This window comes from Manis javanica, chromosome 10 (assembly GCF_040802235.1).
Source record: "Manis javanica isolate MJ-LG chromosome 10, MJ_LKY, whole genome shotgun sequence".
Lineage (NCBI taxonomy): Eukaryota > Metazoa > Chordata > Mammalia > Pholidota > Manidae > Manis > Manis javanica.
In genome coordinates, this window is record NC_133165.1 from 22,194,096 (window position 1) to 22,215,573 (window position 21,478).

At 38.7% G+C, this 21,478-nt stretch overlaps 1 protein-coding gene across 35 annotated transcripts in view; it reads right to left on the minus strand.

Annotated features, from left to right (window-relative positions):
* LOC140843999 (eukaryotic peptide chain release factor GTP-binding subunit ERF3A-like) overlaps positions 1-21,478 on the minus strand; it is a 157,471-nt gene that overhangs the window by 129,522 nt on the left and 6,471 nt on the right. For 14 of the 35 annotated variants that reach the window (XR_012122020.1, XR_012122022.1, XR_012122019.1 and 11 more), the window contains 3 exons: positions 7,294-7,332; positions 7,133-7,174; positions 5,173-5,206 (listed from right to left, as the gene is read on the minus strand). Coding sequence is in view for 9 of the 35 variants with exons in the window: in XM_073214848.1 (XP_073070949.1) it covers positions 5,174-5,206; positions 7,133-7,174; positions 7,294-7,332 (114 nt within the window). In the remaining 26 variants the exon portion in view is untranslated. Of the gene's footprint in view, positions 1-4; positions 1,973-4,139; positions 5,207-6,206; positions 6,434-7,063; positions 7,175-7,293; positions 7,333-13,535; positions 13,671-21,478 lie in introns of those variants that run through there. The other 21 variants (XR_012122031.1, XR_012122024.1, XR_012122029.1 and 18 more) reach the window with 6 other exon arrangements.

Genomic DNA, 21,478 nt, shown 5'->3' on the forward strand with positions numbered 1-21,478 from the left:
AACACAACACAGAAGAAACAATACAGGGAGTGGCAATGGCTGATTGCCCACATCTCTGAAGTGAGGCGGTCATGCAGATGGCCGAGATGCCTCATTGGAACATGGGATTTTACCCAGAGAGTAATCACAATGATTTTTAAAAACCGAATTAGAGATAAGGAATAACTGCTTAGCTAGTCACTAAAACAAGCATTCTCTTTATGCAAGAGTGATATCAAAAATCTTTTACTGCTGAGGAATCTCATTTATCCCAACTGGGCTCCTTAGGACTTGAGTGTCTGAACACAGGAAGGGAAAGATAACTTGTGGTGGTGGCAGCTCTCTAACCTTTGAACAGAATCATAACTGGTAAGAAAAAGCCAATTTAATGCATTACTATTCTGAAATTATCTTGTGAACTGAGATAAAGATCTAATACAATACAACTTTAAGATTTATATAGGGTTCTCCATAATATAGCCTACTCATTTTCCAGGGTCACTGCCCATAATTTCTTTACAAATGCACTACATTCCAGCTTTGCTTAATCATGTGCCCAAACTCTACTTACTGCCTGGCCAGGTTGTCCTCGGCGGTCGGTAGGCTATTTAATAGGGGAAGGACAACCTCTCCATCAGATACCAGTTTAACAATGCATTTCAAGTTCACAAAATCAACAAAACATGTTTTGGGAAGATAAGATGGGACTATTTGTGTCCGTTCTCAGAAGACACTATGGAACTTAATGCCCTCCTTTCATTGCCCATTGGCTATAATCAGTATCCTTCCAACTCCACTCATCTGGTTCCAATGTAACTTATAAGATTAGGTCCAAATCTAGTTTTTTAATCTTCACCATAATTTAGAGATTTCTAAACTATTTTAATCATGTTCTGTAGCATTTGAATCTATCAGGGCTTTCTTCCAGCTCTTTTCATATGATACAACATAGCTCCTTAAAACAAGAGCTGTTTGATTCTAATTTATATTTCTTCCAGGGCATCTTGCCCATAGTAGGTTTTCAATAAGCATTTACTGAGTTGAATGTTGCACAGATTTGTAACTATATCTAGTACATTACATTTTTAGTAAGCAAAAAAAGGGAAAAATAAGGAGGTTCTTTATAAGATAAAAACATGATAAAATTCAAGATATATGTAATTTGGACTAGGATTTATGAAAATGACTTTGTAAAACTTTTCTCTACATTTTTAAAAAAAGAGATAATAGTCATTATATTAAATATGACAGCTGCAAAAACATATCTTAATGAAAAATTAGGTGTGTTTTCTGTCTAAGGGCAAAAATAGAATACCAGAATATATTCATAAGCAATTTATTGAAAAAAAAATAAGTGATTTATATTCTTATGTAAATATTACAAATCACTATTATATTTTCACTAAGATTTATAGGTGAAATTTTTGAAGAACTTTAGTTTTAAAAATACTAAAGTACAAGTAAGTTTCCCTCTGGAAAATACAATGAATATTTTGTGAAAAAGACAATTACATTGAAAAATTGAAATGTGCAGAATGCAAACATGTTACTTTGGTACCCAAATGATGATATAAGATAAATGTTGAAAATGCTGAAAGTAGTCAATTGATTTGGATAAATGAAACTCACAAAGCATTATAATTATATGTTAATAGTGTTGAAGAAAACTTCAGGAAAATCTGTATAAACTTATGAAATATGTTCATTTCAATACTCATGATATCTGACAAACCAAATTGGCAATCTACCTGTTGCTAAAATCAAGATGATTTTCTTTGCTATAACATTGAAATACAATCAAACTTGATAATTTACTCTGACCCACAGTTTACTGCATAATAGAAATAAAAATTCCAGCTTGTGGAATTGGACAGAAGGGATTTATGCCTCCCTCAGTGCCAACCCAGTTACTCAGAGATGCAGGATCTATGAGATCTACTGAACAATGCCATACAAGATAGGATGTAGCTTTCACTGTCTCCTCACATTCATCCTGTAGGATTATAAAGGCGGAATTTAATAATGTGAACCAAGATGGGGGAAGAAAAAGGTCCCTTTTTCGCATAATAACTAATTGGACATATTTTATTAGAAGCTCATTCTTGCCATCTGTGCGTCTTCTGCTCTCTGCATGACTTCCCCACTCTTCTGCCCACAGCCCACTCCTCCAAGAATGGGTCTTAAAGCAGCTGAGTAACTGAAAACCTGTGCTAGAGTCTAAGATGAAAAAGAGGCAGAAGCAGTAGAAGAAAAACTAGAAACTACCCTTAAGGGAAGTGTGGATTTCCTAGTGACAGGAATTGAAAATGTCCTCTAGCTGACATCAAAGGACATGTTAAAGAAAGGCATGGCAGAAGGGGAATCTAATAGGGTAGAGGAGCCACACATAAAGTCTCATCCTCCTATAGAGTCCATATGATCTACTTCTAAATCTCCAAAAATGCCACCAAATAAACTGTCAGTGACCTATCCTTTGATCTAAGCCAAGCTTATCTTACTGCAATACAGGAGACTTAAACTTGCCACCTTGGTATGTTTCTTGGTAGTGCTTCTGAAGAATATGTGTGTGGATGGTGTTGGATTGTCAAGGCTATAGATTTATAAGGTTTTGGTATCTGGTATTAGACAAGTGCAAGTTCATTCATATAGCAACTTCATTATATTGTGTGAAGTTTACAGCAGAATTGTTTAGGATTGGTGGACACAGTGAAGTAAGTGTTTGATGAGTATTTTGATAGGCAGGAGTTTTGCCCAGTTGAGATATATTGCCCTAGTAAAGGGGGCTGTTTACCCTAAGGAGAAATCTGTCGTTCTGAGGGAGAGCTTTCTGAGCAGTATGTTGTTCAGAAAAATCTTTTTTTAGGAAGTTCCTGAATTAAACAATCAAGTTAGTCACAGATTTATCTGCTTGTTTTAGAATGTCTTTGAGTAGTAAGGTCTTATTAATACCAGTTTCTGAAATAGTTCTTGATTCTATTAAGCTGTGTGAGTACAGGCAAGGTATTTTAAACATGAATTTGAAAATTCCTCTCAAACCTTAAGTTAAGGCCTATGTTAGACATTATTTTCTACTCTCTCTGTATGTGTAGACATGTATAAGAATTTTTTAACAATAAATAAATCACGAGATACTAATATAATTTCTCAAAGAAGCATATTTTCAATATATAATTTTACATTTTGTATCTTGAAATGAGAATTTTATATAATGGTATGTATGTATGTGTGTGTGTGCATGTATATATATATACATGTATATAAAAAATGAGAATTAGACAAATTTCAAACTAGAAAAGTATTCTCATCTTCATCTTTAATGCAAATAGGTAAAAAATTTAAATATGTAACTACTTCAGTTATTAGGGAAATACAATGAACTAAATAGAGGAAAAAGTTGACATAAAAAACTAAAAGCAAAAAATTATAAAAGGCATCATAATGAGTAAAATTTAGCCCAATCAGAAAATACAAAAAGTACATATTCAAATTCAGTGAGATGCCTTTGTTTAAAAATTACCAAAGATTCAAACATAAGAGTGTCCAGTGATATTTACAAATTTTGAATTGAGACATTTATCCATTGTTTGTGTGACTGTATTTTGTTGCAACTGTTCTAGAGTGCTATTTGGCTATTTTGACCAAATGCATTAAGCATATATTCCATTTCTAGGAATACTCCCCTACAAAACAATCAGAGATGTATATCAGATTTGTGTTGAACAAAGGTCATTATAGAAGTGTCTGTGTATGAGTAGGGTTCCAGCCATCATAGCACATTCTAAGAAGCAGAATAGAGGAGTGAATGAAGAGGAAGGGTAAGGAATATGCACCAGTTTTCCCTTGCAGTTGCAGGAAGAGTTCTCTTACATCTTACTGTGTAGCCCTTTGTCACGTTACATGAGAGGCTGGGAAATGTTTTCGTTTTAGTCAGCTGTGTGTCCTGCTGAAAATCAGCAATTCTATTGTAATGTGAGAAGGGGAGTCTCTTTTGCATTGTTTTACTGAGCAAATTAACTCCCAATTTGTCTCAGTCTCTCCAATCTACTCTATTCTCTCCTTAGAATAACTAAAAGGCTCATTAAAATTTCTTCCAAACAAAGTTACTATTTTCTTTAAAAATAACAAGCTACTATCCTACAATTTAGATGACTATAGTCAACTTGTTAAAAATAACATTCTTTTTTATTTAAAGATACATGTTAAAAACTTGAATTATACAATATTCTGTTTTATATTAAATTGTAAACACATGTGGATATAATTCAGGAAATAAAACAAAAGGCTAACAATCATTTTTTGTATAGTAGGATAAAATGATTTTTGCATAGTATGTACATATTAATTGTTTATATAGTAGGATAACTGGCCTTATACTTAATACATTTTTTACATGTTTTTAAAATAGACACAGTAAAAAACCAGGAGAGAAATATCAATTTCCACATATAATGCCAAGAAATAAACTTATTAATTTGTCATTTATCTTACAAAATGTATTTAGTTATTTTATATTCCCTGTACCAAACTTTGTATACAAACAACCATGGTCTCTCCCTACAAGGTACTTAAACTCCACTGGGAAATGCAGAAACACCCAGGTAAAATTCCACTAGAATGGCTGGGATACACTGGGTAGACATATGCATAGATTGGTATTAATTACAGTTCTAAGCGGATTCATTCTCCCCAAACTGTGGGGATCAGAAAAATATTTGCTCTGAGTCTAAATGTTGAAAAGAAGGGTAGGAGACAAGAAGGTGCCTGTGTGAAGTTGTAAAGGTATAGTTTAAAAAGTTATCCTATTGCAAGAGCTGCATATATACTTACATAACTATTGGAGTGCATGTGTGGGTGCATGAATGTGTATGTGTGCATACACACAAGAGCAAGCATGTATGTGTGAAATAGAGTAAGACTTGGGAGGCTTTCAGAGGGCCAGGAGAGCATGATAGATCATCTCAAGAAGTCTGAATTTGTTGTGAAAGGTTTGTGTAGAGAGTGAAAGATTCCAAGCAGGTAAGTGCTGCCATAAGATTTGCATTTTAGCAAGTGTCTCATCTGATGCCCCTTTGATATGCAGTCCATCTATGGATAACATTAAAACTATACAGGAAAAAAAGCCACACTCAGAGGGGGGGGCATGCCCAAAACATTCCATTAAATTCACTCTATTATTTAACAGAAAATACTTACATTATTCGTCCTCCAATGGTTGACTTGCCAGCATCTAAAAGTAATCAACAATGTGTAAACCAGGTGTAAAAGACAAAAACCCCAAATACCAACAATTAAATACACCAAATCATTTAGCTGATATAATTACATCTTGCAACAGCCACTGAAATGATAGGAATTTGGGGCACACGCTCTGGCTAGTTACCTTCTTCTTCGTAAAATGAAGCTGCTAAGATCCCCTGCAGTTCAACAATGACTGAGAACTGCTTTACTGATAAAGAAATGAATTTTTGGACAGATTCCTCCCTGACCGTTAGCTTAGAGCACATCAACCACAGAATATAAATCACCCCAGCAGAGCCTCAGTGGACAGCAAGAGCAGAGCAGGACTGAGAGCTCCATTTAGGTGGCCAGCCTGCCTTTCACTCTTAGCAGATACAGGTGTGCTTTTACAAATTTCAAAAGGGTCCTGGCTACTGAAAAAGAAGAGGGGAAGCCAGAGATCAAGAGAAGAAAAAAGGACACATAATCCTGTATTTTCCTTTCACAATTTTGGGAGTAAGTCAGACAGAGAACACCTGAATAAATAAAGTAGGGTGTTTTGTGCTAAACCAGCAACCTGACTAGCATGCAGAACTCACTCCAATTAATTTCTTACATTACGCAAAATCAAACTACTTAGTAAAGTCAATCCTATAAAGTTAACAGAGTAACTGAAGCTCACACACAAAAAATAGGCACATTTTCTAGAATGTTAATAAATGTCATAATATGCTGAGCCATCATCAGTGGTCTAGAGACCAATTATGCATCATACAAATATACTGTAGCTTATTTTCTTCCAGCTTCTATTCCATTATATAACTGTTAATTGGCCCAACCTTCAAGAACAAAGTGCTGGCAATTTTTTGCCAGCTAAAAAATCAAGTTAAAAGTCAAGACATTTAGATCAATTCCAGTTTCACTAAACATCTCCAAGCAGCCAAGTAAGATGTTCTGTTTGTTGTACACAGTAACTCTGGTCATTTCTTATTGCTGTGAACGCAACTTACCTACATGCCTAATGAATGCTACATTTACAAGTTCCTTCTTAGGAGCACCTGGTGGTGCAACCACAGATTTGGGTTTTGGTATCTCCTCTTCCTCCTCCATCATCTCCTGGGCACTTTCCTCTGGGGCCTGCCACCTCCCAAGCAGCCACCCACTGGCTCTGCTTCACTGATTCCTTCTTTGTGCTCCCATGATTCTTCTGGAGACATTTCTGTCTCCCCATTTTCTACTGAAATAAGGTATTTTAACTCAGTATTCTGGTAAAAAATTTAGAGTCTATACTTTAAAACACAGATGCTTTTAAACAACAAATAGAACTTTGCATATTTAGTTCCAGTTTCCAATGTCTAGTGACACATAGGAAAGTATCTTTCACAACAGAAATGGATAATAGCTTTCAAGCTGGCCTCACTGCTGACACCAGAGCTGACTCAGAGACTACGAGAGATTTCTATTTTTATAAAGCTTCATTTCATAAGGACAAACAAAATGTGAACAGCGGATGTATCGTTTGTAACAACCCAGTAACTCCATCATCAAAATGCCCTGACAGTGGAAAAAAAGGGAAAGTTTAAAACCAGAACACAGGATTTAGGGGCTCTTTTCTTTTCCCTCTACAAGTAATATCTTTGGTATCAAATTTTTGTAAATATAAAACCCTTAAAAATAAGAAAGTTACACAAAGGAAGGATTTCTCACAAAGTAAATGGAACAAGTATAACTATTTAAACTGACTAGCATTCTTCCACCCAATTCCTCTATATTGACAACTACTAAATTTATCATGGCATGGTTAATCCAAACACAAAGATTCAATGTCAGTGTTAAATGTAGGCATTACAATAATCATAACACTTACATGTGCACCTTAAATCTTGAGTGAAAGAGTTTCATAATATTATATTAATATGGTCAGAAATTTTCTTACCAACAGGTTCTGAAACTTCCATGCTAACAACTGAATTTGAACCTAGACAAGAAATTGAGATATAATATATATTTACAAAACAATATTTAGCTTTATACACTACAGGCAACTTAAATGTTTTCTCAATTAGATATTCAAAGAGTCATATTATAGATGCTTACCTTCACATGATTGTTCCTCTTGAGAAGGTTCCACAGGTGCTATTTAATAGAAATAAGTTCTATTAAAAATTGAAGCTATACATCTATTTTATTTATGTTCTAAAATACACTAAAAACCTAAGTTCAATAACCCAACAAAATCTCAATAATCCAGAACTAACTAATGGCAACTAACTCAGGTTTTCAAACTATAAGTCTGTTTAACCTACGTGTAAAAATCTACCAATCACAGCCAACTTTGAATCCTTTTAGTAACTGAAATGTACTTATAAAAGTATGCTTATTCTCATATTTTGCTTCAAAAACTTTTCTGTCATATATTTAAAGAGTATTCAGCAGCATACACAGATTAGATTAATGATTTTGCTCAACAAAGACACATTACTTCTCTAGTTTCTCTTGGTAGCTGTAGTCAAAGAAGGCTATGATTAGCCCTTTTAAAATTCTATAATCATACATGTTTTACCATCAAGATCCTTGAATAAATTCTATTTGATACCAATAAAGTAAAAAGGACATTCGTATAAAGTCCCTGAAATATGAATGGGCCCTTGCAACATCTCAGAAAAGATGATTAAAATGACACTGGCTTTGTCTCTCTACTAGAATTCTAAGATCAAGCAACAATCCAGTTTCCACAATTGTCACACTGAAATCTATTTGATATCACTGAAAGAGATGTATGAGAAATATATACTGACACTTAAAGGTTTAAATTTCTTTTTATATCTGAAAGCCTAATGATACTCTGGTATGAAAGTGCCCTTGCTTTAAAGAATCTCCAAGATGCAGAAAAGACACTGAACAATTTGAAGTCACATAAATCCTGCACGCCAATAAACACTGAATTCATAATCTGCGAAAGTTATATTTAAAATCACTCCCCTGGAGTGTTAAGACCTGTAAGTCAAGAAAAGTTTTCAGCCCAATCTTCTATAACATGCAGTAGTGAAGAAAGGAGTATCTTGCCCCTGAAAGGTAAAGGGCAACCAACATCTCTTGAGAAGTGACATACTTAGTGTCACTGCTGCAGATGATCCCATACAGTGGTATTTGGATGACCTTAAAATGGAAAGACACCTCAGCCAGCAACACCAGCATGGCTCCCACCGCGGCACAGTGCAGCTGGAGAGGCAAAGCACAGAGGTAACAGGGGCAACACCGGACAGGTGCAGGAAGGTAGAGTGAATGGTCTAAGACACCCCAACCTATGCGATTAGCAGGATGTTAACAGAAATGGAAAAAGCATTTGAACTAGGTTTGGAAGGAACAGTAATTCTACTTCACAAAAGATTTTTTTTTCACTTCCTATTTCAAAGAAAAGTTTAAAGGTATAGTAAGGAAAAATTACTCAACTTCCAGAGAAAGTCAGGCAGTGCTCGGAGATCAGGCTGACGTGCCAACCTCAGGATGGAGGAGGCGCAGACACTGGTGCTGAGAGGCCAGCACTGGGCTGACTCCTGGCTTTAAAGCCTAGAGTGCCACGTACAAGTGGTGAGAGGCAATTATTTCACTGAATCATGGAAATGACATGCCAGCTGCCTGACAGGATTGCTCAGAGCACTGAATGAGAGTATGCATTTGTTTAGTTGCAATTAAAGAACTCCTCGCACCTAGGAGATATTCAGCAAGTGACTCCCCACTCCCTAATATGTAATGAGCCGTCAGTTCAATTCTATCAACTAACATATACTGCACATCTATTATGGGCCAGACAGGGATAGAAACACTCACAAATCCACACAGTGCTGGAGGCAGGGTTGGAGGTTGTGGCAAGTTACCCTAAATCCACTTAAATTTTTATTGCGCCCTCCTGTGCTGATTGCTATCTTATTTAACCACCCCTCCAACCCTATGAAGTAAGCGGTAACTTAGCTAACATTCTGACGTATTAGAATGGGCTTCTCCAAGTTACACAAACGCCACCTTGCCCTTCCTCACACAGCCCCTGCTGAAAATCCCTTAGTAAAAGTAAACCAAGTAAGTGATGACACCGGATGGTCAAGCACTGTAAGGCAAGGAAGACTGAGACAATCAGTATGGGGGGCTCTCCATCACTTATAAGACATGCCAAACTGCAAATGGGCTTTATAAGACCCAACAGTACACACACCTCAACACCTGGTTCTACAACCAACTCTTAGATTTACAAATACACAATACATGCCTCAGGCTGTAAGGCACCTCTCAGGACAGTGACATCAGTCATAAGACTATCTCTATGGCTGCATAATGCAGCATAATAAAAATCTATTCATGGTTTTATTTTTCAAAACACCCTACATTTGTAACACATTTGTCTTCAGTTTGTACAGCTTACAGAGGCAGAGACAGGGTCAAGTACAAACAGCAATTAAGTTATTAATATACACATAATGATGACATTAAAGGGCCTCAAAATCAGAAGCTGACAATAGTTACCCCAGGATGGAAGAAAAAAAGCTTATCTTTGCATTCAGACCATGGATCACATTACAATTCAAATAGCAATGGTGGCAACATCTGCGAACTGATGACTTTGGAACAATGAACCAGAAAAATCACAGCTACAGCAACATGTTCTTTACACTGAAACTTGTCAGTGTATTTGTACCCAGTCTCTTCTCTCACACACATACGCATTCACACACATCTCCAACCCTTTCTCATTCTACTCCTATTATTCATAATATACATCACATCCAGATTTACTGGCTACTAATGCGCATAGGCTTGTAATTCTACCAGGTCCAAAGTCACTTTTTCATGGCTGGCAAACATACCCATTGGGGCTTGATTACCAAGTCCTGCACGCTTCGTATCTGCTAGTCAAGGAGAAGTTAGTAAACCTCCCAAGGAGTGAAAGCAGTTTCATACTTTCTAATGGCATCTCCATGTGCAGAAGATACATCCTCATCAGGAGCACACCCTCATCAAGTATTCAAAAAAGAACAATTCTAATTAGGTGGGAAAGTTTATCAGAAGTGTTCTAGTTAATAAAACTGCCATACCTCAAACTAAAAGAAACTAATGCTATTGTTTATGATAAAGGAAGATTAATGAACTGGCTATGATACAAGGTATATTACCAAAAATTTTAAAACAAGTGAAAGATTTTACCAAAAGACAGTCAGGCAACAGAACTGCCTATGGTTTAACACAAATGATAATGTGAATCCTAAAACTGTTACTTAAAATTTGATAATGGTGCAATAAGCCAGACACAAAAGATCACGTGTACAATTCCATTCACATGAAATATTCACAATAGGTAAATTTATACACTCAGAAAGTAAATAGTTGATTGCCAAAAGCTGGGAAAAGGGGAGTGTTAAATGACTGCTTAAAGAGGATGATTTCCTTTGGAGGCGATGAGAATGTAGTAAGCTGCACAACGCTGTGAATGTACCAAATGCCACTGAACTGTCCACTTTCAAATGGCTAATTTCATGTCATATGGATTTCACCTCAATTTTTAAAAACAATTTTTTTTTAAAGATTTGATTATGGATCAAAGGACTTTAACACAGAGACTCTTACTTGGCCAGTTCATGGGTACAGTGAAGGCCACACTAGTGGTGGGCTGTGAAAGCCAGGTTTCAATTCAAGTTATATTTTAAATATAACGTCTGGCCAACTCTTAAGGTGCTTAATCCACATAGTCCATAAATCAGCAATTTAAGTGTGTACTGCTTTAGATATATAAAACTAATCTTTCATCTCTTTACACACAAAACAACAATATGTAAAAGTCATCCTACTTAAATTTCTTAGTCCTGGCAGCTAAATGGTGTTCACTATTAATAAATAAAAACTTCAGTGCTGTTGCAAACGTCACAGTGTCTTACACTACACTGAAGTAAGAAACTGTGTGACAAAATTCTGTCCAATACAAGCTTCTGCAATCATGGAAAAGTTCTGTTTCTGTGCAGTGATATGACCGTCACTTAGCCACATGTGGCTATTAAGCACTTGAAAGGAGGCTGTGACCAAGGAACTGACTTTTAAATTGAAACATTTAGTTTTAATTTAAAGAGCCGTTATGTGCAAGTTCTAGATCCTCTTAATGATTATACTCAGTTGTACAAAACCTTCCACTTTTATCCCACCCCCCACACACCCCATTACCCAGCTTAGGATAGTTCTTCTGAGATACTCTAGGGTGGGATCCTTCTTGCAGCTGTAAGCACACCTACACACAGATCTCAGTTCTGGTTCCCTAAGACATTAGAAACTTCCAGAATGACTGTGGTTTTCTGAAACACAGAGCCTTTTCCCACCTCCTGTAAAGTCTCCACAGGCTGAAACGGTGTACATACCGAGTAAGTATGTAATTCATTGGGCCTGGACTGCAGCCGTTTCTTTTGGTTTTCATAGGTCACTAGTTCCTTATAGTCTTATCACTTCAGTATTCTCACCATCTGTAGCAGTCCACCTATATATTTACTGCATTTCCATCAGGGTTCAATAGACTAAAAACAACTTTGTATGTGTCAGCTTTCCAAGAAGGGGTTAGAGAAACAATACTGAAGAGATGCTCAAGTACAATTTGCGTAAGGAACTAAAAATTCTCTAGCAGCCAGATGACCATACACTCCCAACCAAATCCGCCTGCCTGAGGTATTTCTCTCCCACAGACAATACTGAGAACCAGTAAAGGCAGACATCACAGCCAAACGCCCACACAACACATGAAATGTCCATGGTTTTGCCTTAACTACCTATACTCTCAAAATAAAAAGGTACAATGCTATAGCGGTGAACAGAGCTGTTTCAAATGATCTCACATTATTTCCTAAAATGTAGGAAGAAGTAATTTCAAAGTAGAGCATTGCCTACTTATCACAATGTCACCCTGCTACTACTGAGACAGAACAGGGAGGCGGTGCCATAGGCCACAATCTCATGGACTCAGTTTCTGAAAAAGTGTCTCAGCCAAAAAGACCTTTTCATAGCAAATAAGAGGGAGAAGACTACCTGTGTTATTACTACTAGAATAAGCTTTGAAATCAGATGTAGAGTCTATCCCTGGCTCCTCCACTTACTAGGAGATGTCAGCTCATTTATTTAGCTTTTCTGAGCCTTATTTTCTTATCTACAAAAGGACTCAACATAACCTCAAGAGATTGTTGTGAAGATAAAAGCATATGAAGCAGGTAACTGCTCAATAAGTTTATTATTACAAGCTTTTCAAAGCCCCATATTAACAAAACTTTTGAAGAATAAACACAAGAAAGGCAAATTCTAGGGCCTCTCTCAGGAAATCCATGCTGGTTGGTGGTCAAGATGTTAGCCCCAGGGATGCCCTTCTCCCCTGTCAACAGCACAGTGTAATGGAAAGGGCAATAAACTAGCAGTTGGCAAACAAATTCCAGACTCCACTGTCACTGAATCAGTCACTGAGTAACTGTACACTTCAGTTTCTTTCTCTGACAAACCTGTACTACACTGCCAGGGTCACTTTCAGCCCTAACATTCTACGAACTATTCATTCACTAAAAGCAATGACACACATCCACCTGAGTGGGCTTTCTGCAGAGTAACTAAGATCCACTATGTTTTTCAAACAGCCCTAAAACATAGGTTTATTTATAATTTATACCCCATTTACTTCAAAAATACTGTAGGTGAACTTAAAATACTTTGCAGACAACCAACCATCCAAAGGAGCTGGACACACCACTGAGTAGTACAATGGCCCACTGTGCTTCTATAGAAACGGTCAACCCAGAAGCTGCCCCAACGACATTCTAAGGCATGCACTTTCTGCTTGTTTCAAGGCGAGTGGCTTACAATTACCGGGATGGAATGTGGTTTGGATTGGGTGTAACCACTCTTTGGTTAGGCTGGTGAAAGATGCTCAAGAAATCCTTACTGTTTCTCTCACCTAGAAAGCAGAATTATGATGGGGAACTGGCTCCACCTGGAGTACTGTGACAACTACATTTCCTAAAACAAAGTCACTTAGAAAAAAATACACCTACAGCATAGCCTGCTTTGTTATAAACTACTGAAAACAAGGACACCACTTTTAAGAAGCTTTGGTATGAATACACAAATGACAGCTTAAAAAGAAGCCTAAGGATGTCAGAATAATCAAGAACTTTCACCTAGTGGCCATATTCTTGCTTCCCAATAATTTAAGAACTGTGAATTTAATGATGAAATTCTTAATTAACATGCCCAATAGACATACCAGTAAAGAAAAGCTGCTCCAAAGAGCGTCTATTCTCAATCAAAATTTCATAATGGCAGTAACTCACTGTTAGGTATGAGCACCAAGCAGTGTAAAAAGGTAACTGATGCTCTACTCCAGCAATTTCCTAGCAAGCTGAAATAAAATACCGAAACACAAGAAACGTAAATTTTATGTGAATTATATCTGAACTTAAAAAACACTTATGGTGCAAGATGGCGGCGTGAGTAGAGCAGTGGAAATCTCCTCCCAAAAACACATAGAGCTATGAAAATATAACAAAGAAAAATCTTCCTAAAATAGAGACCACAGGACACAGGACAACATCCAGACCACATCCACACCTGCAAGAACCCAGCGCCTTGTGAAGGGGGTAAGATACAAGCCCCAGCCCGGCGGGAACCGAGCGCCCCTCCCCCCGGCTCCCGGCGGGTGGAGAGAAACCGGAGCGGTTTTTTTTTTTTTTTTTTTTTTGGCGAGGGCTTTTTGGAAGCCTTAGAGGGACGGGCCCCCGTTGCTGGGGAGTCAGGGTGGTGGGACCGGTGAGGAGGTGCCTGGGAACGGCGCCGGAGGACAAAGAATATCCCGTGTTTCTCCCTGCGAGACCTGGGGGCGGGTGCCTGAGACCGGTGCCTGAGGACGGAGGAGGTCGCGCGTTTTTCCCCTTTTTTTTTTCTCTTTTTGGCAAGCGCTTTTTGGAAGCCTTGAAGGGACGGGGACCCCAGTGCTAGGGAGGCACGGTGGCGGGACTGGTGAGCGGGTGGCTGGGACCGGCGCCTGAGGACAAAGAATATCCCCCGTTTTTCCCTGCGGGACCGGTGGGCGGGTGCCTGAGACCGGCACTTGAGGACAGAGGAAATCGCGCGTTTTTCCCCTTTTTTTTTTCTCTTTTCTGCGAGTGCTTTTTGGAAGCCTAAAAGGGACAGAGACCCTGGTGCTAGGGAGGCAGGGCGGCGGGACTGGTGAGCGGGTGCCTGGGACTGGCACCTGAGGACAAAGAATATCCCGCATTTTTCCCTGTGGGACTGGTGGGTGGGTGCCTGAGACCAGCACCTGAGGACGGAAGAAATCGCGCATTTTTCCCCTTTTTTTTCTCTCTTTTTGCCGAGTGCTTTTTGGAAGCCTTGAAGGGACAGGGGACCCCGGTGCTAGGGAGGCAGGGCGGCGGGACTGGTGAGCGGGTGCGTGGGACCAGTGCCTGAGGACAAAGAATATTCAGCGTTCCTTCCCTGTGGGACCGGTGGTGGGTGCTTTTTGGAAGCCTTGAAAGGACAGGGACCCTGGTGCTAGGGAGACAGGGCAGCAGGACCAGTGAGAGGGTGCCTGGAACCGGCACCTGAGGACAAAAAAAAAAAAAAAAAAAAAATCGCTTGTTTTTTCCTTTTTTTTCCTTTTTTTTTTCTCTTTCTGTTCCCTCTCTCATTGTTGCTGTTGTTGTTTTGGTTTGGAGAGTGCTTTTTGGAAATCTTAAAGGGGCAGGACAGGTCACTTAGACCAGAAGCAGGGAATCTGGGGATCTCTGGGCACTCTAACCCCCTGGGCAGCAGGGAGCACAGAGGCCCCTTACGGAGATAAATAGTCTCCTGGCTGCTCCCCCTCCAATGGGGCTCCACCATTTTGGAGGAACAGCCCCAGCCAGGCCAAGCCCACAGCAACAGCGGAGATAAACCCCAAAGCAACTGGGTAGGAAGCAGAAGCCCTGTCTGCGCAGAGCTGCCCAGCACAAGCCACTAGAGGTCGCTATTCTCCCAGGAAAAGGCTACAAACCAACAAGAAGGGAAGCTCTTCCAGCGGTCACTTGTACCAGCTCTGCAAACTATCTCTATCACCATGAAAAGGCAAAACTACAGGCAGACAAAGATCACAGAGACAACACCTGAGAAGGAGACAGACCTAACTAGTCCTCCTGAAAAAGAATTCAAAATAAAAATCATGAACATGCTGACAGAGATGCAGAAAAAAATGCAAGAGCAATGGGATGAGATGCAGAGAAAAATGCAAGAGCAGTGGGATGAGATGCAGAGAAAAATGCAAGAGCAGTGGGATGAAGTCCGGAAGGAGATCACAGATGTCAGGAAAGAGATCACAGAAGTGAAACAATCCCTGGAAGGATTTATAAGCAGAATGGATAAGATGCAAGAGGCCATTGAAGGAATAGAAGCCAGAGAACAGGAACGTATAGAAGCTGACATAGAGAGAGATAAAAGGATCTCCAGGAATGAAACAACACTAAGAGAAATATGTGACCAATACAAAAGGAAAAACATTCGTATTATAGGGATACCAGAAGAGGAAGAAAGAGGAAAAGGGATAGAAAGTGTCTTTGAAGAAATAATTGCTGAAAACTTCCCCAAACTGGGGGAGGAAATAATCGAACAGACCATGGAATTATACAGAACCCCGAACAGAAAGGATCCAAGGAGGACAACACCAAGACACATAATACTTAAAATGGCAAGGATCAAGGACAAGGAAAGAGTTTTAAAGGCAGCTAGAGAGAAAAAGGTCACCTATAAAGGAAAACCAATCAGGCTAACATCAGACTTCTCAACAGAAACCCTACAGGCCAGAAGAGAATGGCATGATATACTTAATGCAATGAAACAGAAGGGCCTTGAACCAAGGATACTGTATCCAGCACGACTATCATTTAAATATGATGGTGGGATCAAACAATTCCCAGACAAGCAAAAGCTGAGGGAATTTGCTTCCCACAAACCACCTCTACAGGGCATCCTACAGGGACTGCTCTAGATGGGAGCACCCCTAAAAAGAGCACAGAACAAAACACACAACATATGAAGAATGGAGGAGGAGGAATAAGAAGGGAGAGAAGAAAAGACTCTCCAGACAGTGTATATAACAGCTCAATAAGCGAGCTAAGTTAGGCAGTAAGATACTAAAGAAGCTAACCTTGAACCTTTGGTAACCACGAATCTAAAGCCTGCAATGGCAATAAGTACATATCTTTCAATAGTCACCCTAAATGTAAATGGACTTAATGCACCAATCAAAAGACATAGAGTAATAGAATGGATAAAAAAGCAAGACCCATCTATATGCTGCTTACAAGAAACTCACCTTAAACCCAAAGATAAGCATAGACTAAAAGTCAAGGGATGGAAAAACATATTTCAGGCAAACAACAGTGAGAAGAAAGCAGGGGTTGCAGTACTAATATCAGACAAAATAGACTTCAAAACAAAGAAAGTAACAAGAGATAAAGAAGGCCACTACATAATGATAAAGGGCTTAGTCCAACAAGAGGATATAACCATTCTAAATATATATGCACCCAATACAGGAGCACCAGCATATGTGAAGCAAATACTAACAGAACTAAAGAGGGAAATAGACTGCAATGCATTCATTGTAGGAGACTTCAACACACCACTCACCCCAAAGGATAGATCCACCGGGCAGAAAATAAGTAAAGACACACAGGCACTGAACAACACACCAGAACAGATGGACCTAATAGACATCTATAGAACTTTACATCCAAAAGCAACAGGATATACATTCTTCTCAAGTGCACATGGAACATTCTCCAGAATAGACCACATACTAGCTCACAAAAAGAGCCTCAGTAAATTCCACAATATTGAAATTCTACCAACCAATTTTTCAGACCACAAAGGTATGAAAGTAGAAATAAATTCTACAAAGAAAACAAAAAGGCTCACAAACACATGGAGGCTTAACAACATGCTACTAAATAATCAATGGATCAATGAACAAATCAAAATAGAGATCAAGGAATATATAGAAACAAATGACAACAACAACACTAAGCCCCAACTTCTGTGGGATGCAGCGAAAGCAGTCTTAAGAGGAAAGTATATAGCAATCCAGGCACACTTGAAGAAGGAAGAACAATCCCAAATGAATAGTCTAACATCACAACTATTAAAACTGGAAAAAGAAGAACAAATGAGGCCTAAAGTCAGCAGAAGGAGGGACATAATAAAGATCAGAGAAGAAATAAACAAAATTGAGAAGAATAAAACAATAGCAAAAATCAACGAAACCAAGAGCTGGTTCTTTGAGAAAATAAACAAAATAGATAAGCCTCTAGCCCAACTTATTAAGAGAAAAAGAGAGCCAACACAATTCAACATAATCAGAAATGAGAATGGAAAAATCACGACAGACTCCACAGAAATACAAAGAATTATTAAAGACTACTATGAAAACCTATATGCCAACAAGCTGGAAAACCTAGAAGAAATGGACAACTTCCTAGAAAAATACAACCTCCCAAGACTGACCAAGGAAGAAACACAAAAGTTAAATAAACCAATTACAAGCAAAGAAATTGAAACAGTAATCAAAAAACTACCCAAGAACAAAACCCCGGGGCCGGACGGATTTACCTCGGAATTTTATCAGACACACAGAGAAGACATAATACCCATTCTCCTTAAAGTGTTCCACAAAATAGAAGAAGAGGGAATACTCCCAAACTCATTCTATGAAGCCAACATCACCCTAATACCAAAACCAGGAAAAGACCCCACCAAAAAAGAAAATTACAGACCAATATCCCTGATGAATGTAGATGCAAAAATACTCAATAAAATATTAGCAAACAGAATTCAACAGTATATCAAAAGGATCATACACCATGACCAAGTGGGGTTCATCCCAGGGATGCAAGGATGGTACAACATTCGAAAATCCATCAACATCATCCACCACATCAACAAAAAGAAAGACAAAAACCACATGATCATCTCCATAGATGCTGAAAAAGCATTTGACAAAATTCAACATCCATTCATGATAAAAACTCTCAGCAAAATGGGAATAGAGGGCAAGTACCTCAACATAATAAAGGCCATATATGATAAACCCACAGCCAGCATTATACTGAACAGCGAGAAGCTGAAAGCATTTCCACTGAGATCGGGAACCAGACAGGGATGCCCACTCTCCCCACTGTTATTTAACATAGTCCTGGAGGTCCTAGCCACGGCAATCAGACAAAACAAAGAAATACAAGGAATCCAGATTGGTAAAGAAGAAGTTAAACTGTCACTATTTGCAGATGATATGATACTGTACATAAAAAACCCTAAAGACTCCACTCCAAAACTACTAGAACTGATATCGGAATACAGCAAAGTTGCAGGATACAAAATCAACACACAGAAATCTGTAGCTTTCCTATACACTAACAACGAATCAATAGAAAGAGAAATCAGGAAAACAATTCCATTCACCGTTGCATCAAAAAGAATAAAATACCTAGGAATAAACCTAACCAAAGAAGTGAAAGACTTATACTCTGAAAACTACAAGTCACTCTTAAGAGAAATTAAAGGGGACACTAATAAATGGAAACTCATCCCATGCTCATGGCTAGGAAGAATTAATATCGTCAAAATGGCCATCCTGCCGAAAACAATATACAAATTTGATGCAATCCCTCTCAAATTACCAGCAACATTCTTCAATGAATTGGAACAAATAATTCAAAAATTCATATGGAAACACCAAAGACCCCGAATAGCCAAAGCAATCCTGAAAAAGAAGAATAAAGTAGGGGGGATCTCACTCCCCAACTTCAAGCTCTACTACAAAGCCATAGTAATCAAGACAATTTGGTACTGGCACAAGAACAGAGCCACAGACCAGTGGAACAGATTAGAGACCCCAGAAATTAACCCAAACATATATGGTCAATTAATATTTGATAAAGGAGCCATGGACATACAATGGCAAAATGACAGTCTCTTCAACAGATGGTGCTGGCAAAACTGGACAGCTACATGTAGGAGAATGAAACTGGACCATTGTCTAACCCCATATACAAAGGTAAACTCAAAATGGATCAAAGACCTGAATGTAAGTCACGAAACCATTAAACTCTTGGAAAAAAACATAGGCAAAAACCTCTTAGACATAAACATGAGTGATCTCTTCTTGAACATATCTCCCCGGGCAAGGAAAACAACAGCAAAAATGAGCAAGTGGGACTACATTAAGCTGAAAAGCTTCTGTACAGCGAAAGACACCATCAATAGAACAAAAAGGAACCCTACAGTATGGGAGAATATATTTGAAAATGACAGATCTGATAAAGGCTTGACGTTCAGAATATATAAAGAGCTCACACGCCTCAACAAACAAAAAACAAATAACCCAATTAAAAAATGGGCAGAGGAACTGAACAGACAGTTCTCCAAAAAAGAAATACAGATGGCCAAGAGACACATGAAAAGATGCTCCACATCGCTAATTATCAGAGAAATGCAAATTAAAACTACAATGAGGTATCACCTCACACCAGTAAGGATAGCTGCCATCCAAAAGACAAACAACAACAAATGTTGGCGAGGCTGTGGAGAAAGGGGAACCCTCCTACACTGCTGGTGGGAATGTAAATTAGTTCAACCATTGTGGAAAGCAGTATGGAGGTGCATCAAAATGCTCAAAACAGACCTACCATTTGACCCAGGAATTCCACTCCTAGGAATTTACCCTAAGAACGCAGCAATCAAGTTTGAGAAAGACAGATGCACTCCTATGTTTATCGCAGCACTATTTACAATAGCCAAGAATTGGAAGCAACCTAAATGTCCATCTGTAGATGAATGGATAAAGAAGATGTGGTACATATACACAATGGAATACTACTCAGCCATAAGAAGTGGAAAAATCCAACCATTTGCAGCAACATGGATGGAGCTGGAGAGTATTATGCTCAGTGAAATAAGCCAGGCGGAGAAAGAGAAATACCAAATGATTTCACTCATCTGAGGAGTATAGGAACAAAGGAAAAACTGAAGGAACAAAACAGCAGCAGAATTACAGAACCCAAAAATGGACTAACAGGTACCAAAGGGAAAGGAACTGGGGAGGATGGGTGGGCAGGGAGGGATAAGGGGGGGGGAAGAAGAAGGGGGGTATTAAGATTAGCATGCATGGGGGGGAGGGAGAAAGGGGAGGGTGGGCTGCACAACACAGAGAGGACAAGTAGTGACTCTACCACATTTTGCTAAGCTGATGGACAGTAACCGTAATGTGGTTGTTAGGGGGAACCTGATATAGGGGAGAGCATAGTAAACATAGTATTCTTCAGGTAAGTGTAGATTAAAAATTTAAAAAAAAAAAAGAAAGAAAGAAAGAAAAGGGGGATTACTCCTTAACAGGATAAAACTATTGGTAAATCAAAGATCAACGCATGCTTTAAATATCCTAATGTTGATCACTTAAAGGGTGTCAGATGATCAGCTATGGAGGTACTCTTTTCTGATAATATTCCTTTCTCTTAATTAAAAAAAAAAAAAAAAAAAAAGCAGTTACTGTGTGCTGACCTCCAATGAGTTCTGCACAGTGGTATAGAGGGCATGTCAAAGTGTGGGCAAAGGGTCTGTTTGTTTCTACGCAGAAGATCAAGGCCTAGCTTGGATACCCAGAAAATGAACTAAGATACGATATGAGGAGGAGCTTCCGGCATCAGCACTCTCTGGAGGACTCGTACCGGGGGATGATCATCAAAAAGCCTCCACAGGGATCCGGACGATGCTGCGGTTGTGGCTGCATCCAGCCCACCGTCTCCTGGACTTGCCATAAGAAGGAGGAGGGAGATGTCTAGGCTGGCATGTGTATACAGTGAGACAACGAATTTGACCGGATCTGTACTGTTGGAACTCAACCAGGAGTTGGGAGGAGTGCAAGTTGTAGCACCCCAAAATCTCATGACTATAGACTATCTATGGTTAAAAGAACATATGGGATGTGAACAGATCCCAGAAATGGGCTGCTTTAATTTGTCTGATGGTTCAAGTACAGTTGGAAAATATCCATCATATCATAGATAAATTTTCACAAATGCCTAGGGTGCCTAAATGGTTTTCTTGGCTTCACTGGAGATGGCTGGTAATTATAGATTTGCTTTGTTTATGTCACCGTATTCCTATTATGTTAATATGTGTGTGCAAATTAGTTAGTAGTTTAAAACCTATACATACTTAAGGTACTATACAAGAAGATATGTCAAAG